Consider the following 7,166-nt stretch of genomic DNA (forward strand, 5'->3'; position numbering starts at 1 on the left):
AGTACCTTTAACAGGACTGGTTACAGAATGAAGACAGAAGCTTTGGATATAAGCATTAACCCAGCTGCATCCGATCCCATGCTTTGTATAGGTTATATGATCATTATGTATGCTGGTTATGTGGTTTGTGTTGGTTGGTGCTATGCACTTGTGTTTAGATGTTGACTATGTATATGCATGTTGGGAATGTGCGTTTTGTGACTGAATGGCTGCCTGCTTTATTCTGCAGTGCAGTGCTGTTTCAGGTCCTTGAATACGTTTACATCCATTGCAAGGGGTCTCCCTCAGAAGTAGACAAAATGGCCAGCGTTCAGCATTTATGTACATTTGTGGCTCTGTTTGACAACCAACAAAGCCTGGAACCAACTACTGTAAACACTAAACATGCCTTTTTTTCACTTCAGGACAAACTGATCAGTCAGCAGCAGGAAGTGATGTTACTGCCTTTCTCACAAAAGGGAAACTCCTAGCAGTTTGTTTCCATGGGGACATAAGCAACTGTGTAATGACAAACTTATATAATCTTAAAGTTACACACACACCATTTTTGTGCCCCATTCACTAGGGGCTTAAAGACCTGATACGAAATGTAGGGCATTATCTTGAAAGGCCCCGATACACCTCTAAGTGTGCAGCCCACAGATTGTCAATGTGAGAATCTGAGCGATGAGCCATGCTAAATATATAGTGTGTTATGTATGGTATACTGAGCAAATGATAATGCACAGCATACAAGCTATATATACTGGTGCAGAAGGGCAAAATCACCCTTGAGCATTTAGAGCTGGCAAAATAAAGTTTAGAAAACTGATGTACCCTGACCTCCACTTCTGAAAATAGGACACTGAGCACAATGTGTTACACTGGTAATATTTTCTACAGTTGTGACCGGTCTTTTTCTGCCTTTCTAGCTGGCTGTTTGCTCCAGCCCTCTCCGATCCTGTTTTAGTCTTTTCACCGAGTTTCATTGTACACCTATCCTCATAAGGTCTGTCCCCTTCTCCCTTTTCTTTCTGTTTGGCTAATCATCTCCAGACTAAGCCTCACCATCACCTTCCAAAACCGTGGCACTAATATGATGCTTGTCACGGTCACATTGATCTCTCTGCTTGTATGTTTTATTTGTATTTGGACTGTACCTTCTGAGGCACAGCCTGTCTATCACTCTGTTTATACAACTCCTAGGTCAATGGGGCCCCAAGCTTGGTGGGGCCCTAGGCACAACTGCAATAACCATAATTAAGATTAATAGCATATAGTGCAATCCTTTAGAACTAGATTTTTATTTATCTGATTTATTTAGCCTCCTTGCAGAGAAAGTTTTGACCAGCTTGAATTGGCATAGTTTTTTTAGAAATATGATTTGTGCTAAAGCAGCTCTTTGTGCCCCTTTGTCAGGTGCCTATTTAGGTTGTGAAAACAACCAAATGCCAGATAATGGATTTTATTGTTTCCAGAAACATATAAACAAACCTCCATGGCTGATGGAGAGTGGAATTCTGTTTGAACCATGATTCAGGAGCAGGATTTTTTTTTTTGTAAGTTACACCATACAGGCTGCCAAGGTTGTATTTTTCCACTGAGTAAGCTTTGCTTTGAAGGTGAACGCTTGTTCTGCTGATCACTGCAGGTGTAAAGAGGCTCACATATTCAAAAATAGCCTTACTCATTTTACAGGGAATGTGCTGGTGGGTGTAATTCCATGGAACAATAAAAGCTTCCAAGTTCATTTCCACAAAACAAGGAAAGGGGGCAGGTAGCATTCTGGGATTTGGGCAGTGGGGGAGGATATTTCAATTCCAGGAGGCTCATGTATGCACTGAATTGGAGGATGGCAGGGAAGGAGGGCTTTCACTTGAGTTATCAGTGAATAGAGATCTTTGTTTACTTCCCTTTTGCTGTTCCATTTGGTTTTGTCCATTGGGGTCACTGATTGCTAATTTATGCTCCCGAAGGCAGAGCAGTAGCTGTAGAATATTTTATCTGAGAGAATTTCAGACCTCGCTGTGCAATCATCTTTAACTTTTAAGGGTACCTCCTCCCCAGAGTAAAATCCAGTTCTGTTCATAGAATGGATTTACATTATCAGTCCAGTTACCTCACAGGGCTTTACAAAGCAATAAATTAGATGGTGTCTGGCTCAGCACTGGCTGTGTAAGCAAACAGCAGCTATTTACATACTCAATAAGGGCTCCAACATAACCTTGGATTTCAGAGTCTACTTTAACGTAAGTGCCTTCGTTTCAGATAGAGAGACAGGGTCAGATTTGATGTGCATCTGTCTTTGATGAGGCTATATAATATGCAAAAGGAGAATCAGATCCACTGGATTTTAAAGACAACAGGGCCTGATCATAGCTCCTTCTGAGCTGGGTGCAAGAAGACAGCTAAAGTTGCAGTTCTGGCACACCTCTGAACACAAGCCTGGTATTACTAGTCATGTTATCTACTCAGAATACAGAGATGGTGAAATACCCAGACCCAACTTTGCCACGCAGCATTACTGATTCAACCAGAAGTACATGGGTTGCACAGCAACTGCCATCCTAAACACACAATATTTCCCAAAACTCCCAGTGGGATTGCCTCATGCTTTACGTCCCACAGAGCTGTGCACAACTAACCTCACAGTGTTACATTGCACATTATAGGTTATTGTAGGTCTTACCTTAAAGATAGTATGAACATTCATTGGCAAAAATTCCCAATTCTGTATTTGTTACAGCACATAATGAGATAGCTTCCTCCTCATTACATCATTGTAAATGCAGAATAATTCCCCGGGAGTCAACGGAGACAGCTTGTACAAATCTGCAGGAAGAGCAGAATTTGACCCAGTGAGAAATAAAATATGCTCTCAACAAGTGCAAATTGAACTCTCCCCTGTAGATATGCCCAGATTTGTGTAGAATGCAAGGCACAAGAGGGCAAGCATTTCATTATGGGTAACAGAAATATTCTGGGCAGGAAAGAGAAACATAAAGGGCTACAAAGAAAGTCACTAGAATTCTTATGGGTAGCTTTACAATTATGGGTCAACTATCAGTAGTGGGCCAGATTTTAGACTTAATCTTTAATGTTAAGAGTAAATAAGTAATAAGGAAGGTCCTAAAAAAAAGGATTTGTTTTCTCTCACAGTTGGATGGCTGCCAGTCATCTACCAGTTTCTCAGTTGGGGTAAATTGGCTTAGCTCTGTTGATATCAATGCAGCTAATACAACTTCACACAGCTGTGAAGGTAGCTCTGAATTTTTATAATGTGATTTATTAAAGAAGGGGGGGAGAGTGTTGCTTTACAACACCTCTACTTGAACCACAGATTTATCGGAGTTTAGCCTGGAAATAATCTAGATTTCAATGAGGTCCCGGCTCTGTCACAAACCCTTTTTTTCCAGCTGGGTTAACTGAGACACCAGGGAGTCATGAAGTTAGGCAGAAGTACTTAAACTCAAGACTTCTGTTCTGCATGCTGTAGCCTGAGGCAGGAGATAGCCTACATCATGAAAACATAAGGCTTTATACATCCAGATTTCATTAGAAAAATCATAATTTATTCTATTTGTATAAAAAGTCATAATCATGTAACAAAACCATGTCTTCTTTCATAAGAAGAAATATATTATTTCACATCATAAATAAATCAGCAAACATACAACCCTTGGAAACTAAAAAAGCACTCATCTGGTGCTTTCATGTCAGTGCTTAGGAAGTGGGAACAGTTTAAGATGTGTTTACAGGATTACAGTACCCAAAAAATACTGAGGTATTTGGTTTCTTTAGAAATGAAACTTCAGGCTTGTAAAGGCAAGAACAATGCTTCTACATAAAATAAATAAACAGGACTTTTATATAAAATGGAACATAATCTCTGTTGCTTAGAATGTCCAGAAATGGGAATACTGGTGGGTATGCTACTGAACAAGGACTAGTCTTTTCAACCTGACAAAGGAGGAGTAATTCAGAAGAAGAAAACAGCATTCTGTGTTCTTTGTCTCCTTTGTAGACATCCAGATATTGGTCAAAAATATGCCAGCAAATTCAAGGAAGAACTAGCTCTCTGGAGTCACATCAGCCCCTTTGTGCTTGTGATAAGTTACTCTGAGATGGATGGAACCCCATGCGAACTCACATGACTGAAGACACTGTCCCCATGGTTATTGCACTTTTTAGACAAGAGTCAAGTTTTTGTATTCTGAATAAATGTTCCTCTATTCTTCAGCAGCTCGGAGAAGTGGTGATGGGACTCTGTAGATAGCTTAAAGCACTGGATGAAGGGTGTACAGGGATAGAGACTGGGAAGTTAAAGACTGTGGTGGTTGACGTTCCTCTGTCCAATACAGACATGGCAGGGCTTCCAGCCTCTGCGGAGCAGTTAGGGGCTAGGACTTGAGACTCAAACTGAAGCAGCTGCCCCATGAAACTGAAATTTGGGGAGATGATGCTTCTCCTCTGCTTCACAAATTCAAAGGCCTCGTCTAATTTGACTCGATTGGTCCTCATGAGATAAGCAAGGCAGATGGTTGCTGAGCGAGAGATGCCAGCCTGGCAGTGCACAAATACCCTTCCACCATCGTTTTTAACAGAATCTGAAATAATCAATTAAATGACATGGTTAATACATGGGTCCGGTTCCTCCAATGCTACAGAAACATGAGCTTTTATTTCTGAATTTGTTCTTTCCCCAGCACTCAAGGTGTGCATGGCACTTCAGACAAAGAGACACTTGTCCTGAGGTAAACAACCACCTAAGGATTTCTATCCCGAATAAAACTAATTCCAACGATACAAATAGTTTCTTTCAGCCTCTGACACTTGTTTGAAACAGTTATCACTGTTTTAGAAATCAAAACCTACTGGTGGAATACCAGGCTAAATTTACTAACTGCTTTATAAAGTCAAGAATCCTTTCAGCAGTTAGCAATACAGCCTCGTAGAGAGCACAGACCCAAATAAGATAGCTACAGATTTACTTCATGTTACTTTAATCCCTGAGGAAACAGCTTCCCATGTATTTTAAGATTAAACTGGGCTAGAGATTTCCACTGAGATCTCTACTTCAAGGGAAATGCAAGCTGATTCTCTGGAAGCACAGGCTGCAGAGAACACTCATTTACCTATGAAGTCGATGGCTTCGTTAAACCAGGAGCTGATGTCAGCCTTATGGTTGTCCTCCACTGGAATGCTTTTGTACTGGTAATGCCCCTCAAAATGGTTGGGGCAGTTTGCTGAGACATTGATTAAGGCGGTGATTCCCAAAGCATCCAACATGTCCTTTCTGGAGGCATGATAGGCACTGCCCAAGTAGAGAAATGGTAGGATTTCCACTGGCCCACCCTAAACAAGAAGAGACAAAGGAAGAGGATCAGATAATTGCACTGTGTGGTTTAAAGTAGCCTCTCTTCTTTTGCTATATGCAGGCAAGCAGACATTTGCTCTCTTCACTATCTTTTCTGTGTCTGAACATCACCTCTGGAGATGCCCAGCCTTAAGGGCTATAGTCAATTCAAATGACCCTTTCTTGTTTAGCAGGTTTCCTACTGACCTGGTCATAGAGCGGGGTTCCACAGGAGCTGCAGCCGGAATCCGCACTGCCAGGCATGCTGTTGGCACTCAGAGGCAGGCTCAGGCCCGTGGGAGCGGTTGGCTTGGTACACAGCTCAGCGCAGGCGGAAGAGAAGGCTTCGTACCCTCCTGGAATGGGGAGAGAAAACGGGGAAAGTCTTGTTAGCATTGGTGAGGCGTAAATGCCCTGTTCCCCCTGAGAACACACAGGCCAGATAGTGTCTGGCTGGCACAGTCTCCCCCTTCTCCCCCGCCCTGAGCGCTCCCCGGACTCACCCCTGAGGAAGCAGATGCGCGTGTTCCTGGCCTCCCTACAGAGAGTGTTCACGGCCAGCATAATGGTGCTGTCCCGCTTCGGCAGCTCCAGGTCCGAGCTGCGCTCGTCGAGCAGCACCACGGCTTGGTACCCGCCGCCGAGCAGGCGGCCCCGCAGCTCCTCGTTGGGGATGATGTGCTCCAGCCCCATGGCCCCCTTGGCCCGCCGCCGCACGATGGTGCTGAAGCGGACGTTGGCGGAGCCCAGGATGTGCGCGGAGTTGAAGGAGAAGAAGGAGCGGCAGTCCAGCACCAGGCACTGGGCAGCGCGGTCCTGCAGCAGCCCCCGCAGCGCCTCGCAATCCAGGGCGCACACTTGCATGTTGACCATCGCTCGGAGCGCGGCGCGGGCGGGCAGGGTCCGGGTCCCCAAACGCAGGAGCGGGGAGGTGGGGGAGGACGGGCGGTGGGTCTCTTTCGAGGTCCAAGGGCGGGTCCCCTTTGTGTGAGCGCGGGGGCGGCTTCCTCTCCCGGCTCCTTTGTTGCTTCTCGGGGCGCTTTTTACAAACCAACCGCGCGGCGCGTCTCGGCAATTTCTTGTGTGTAATTCGGCCCGCACAGGCAGAGTCCGGGTCCGAGGGGAAGCGCCTCTGACTGCAATGGAGGCTGGGTCCGCGAGTGCTCTGTGTGCCCCCTTCTTGCTCCCGCTGTTCACAGGGTCCTGGCGGGCTGCAGCGCGCGCGCGGCCTTTTATAGGCTCCGCGGCGGAGCGGCCTGCCCCTTTTTTGTGAATGAGCCTGGGTCACCTGACTGCTTCAGACTGACGTCACTCGGAGGGGCGTAGGGCAGACACTCCCTTGCCCGGGAGCACTCACGTCATCGGCTCGCCAGCAGTCGCTGGAGTGCAAACTGCAGACACACACACACACACACCTTCCATCCTGAGCCGGCAGGAAATCGACTGATGCAACCCTGCGCGCTGCAACGCCACGGGCAGCAGCCACCGGGCCCCTCGGCACACAATGTACAGCGGAAAGCCGAAGAACATACACGCGCTTTGTTCATCTTTTTGTTCCGCAGTCTCTTATCGGGTCGGTGTGTGAGGATTCACACACACTCCCCTCAGGCCTGGTGTGATGCCGTGGCTAGGCACAGTCGCTCTCGAACTGCCCTCTGCTGGGTGGAATTAGAGCTCTTCCACTCAGTGCCATAGACCCCACACTGGTAAGAAGCTAAGTGAGGTTCCTTTAAAGCACAAGTAATAGTGATTCCTCCTTTCTTCAAAACAATATTAGTTCATGTCCATATTCCTTTATAGCTGTAGTGTCCAACCAGTTCTGAAGCAGTAG

The 7,166-nt window shown here is 45.8% G+C and overlaps 1 protein-coding gene across 1 annotated transcript; it reads right to left on the reverse strand.

The window, feature by feature from the left end:
- Positions 1–3,529: 3,529 nt before the first annotated feature.
- Positions 3,530–6,548, reverse strand: DUSP1 (dual specificity phosphatase 1). Its single transcript, XM_075900261.1, has 4 exons — positions 5,839–6,548; positions 5,543–5,691; positions 5,115–5,334; positions 3,530–4,586 (listed from the first exon to the last, which is right to left on the reverse strand). Exons 1-4 carry the CDS (start codon positions 6,206–6,208, stop codon positions 4,216–4,218), a joined length of 1,110 nt encoding a protein of 369 aa, XP_075756376.1. The 5' UTR covers positions 6,209–6,548; the 3' UTR covers positions 3,530–4,215.
- Between the last annotated feature and the right edge of the window lie 618 nt (positions 6,549–7,166).

Source organism: Pelodiscus sinensis, chromosome 17 (assembly GCF_049634645.1).
Source record: "Pelodiscus sinensis isolate JC-2024 chromosome 17, ASM4963464v1, whole genome shotgun sequence".
NCBI classification, from domain to species: Eukaryota; Metazoa; Chordata; order Testudines; family Trionychidae; genus Pelodiscus; species Pelodiscus sinensis.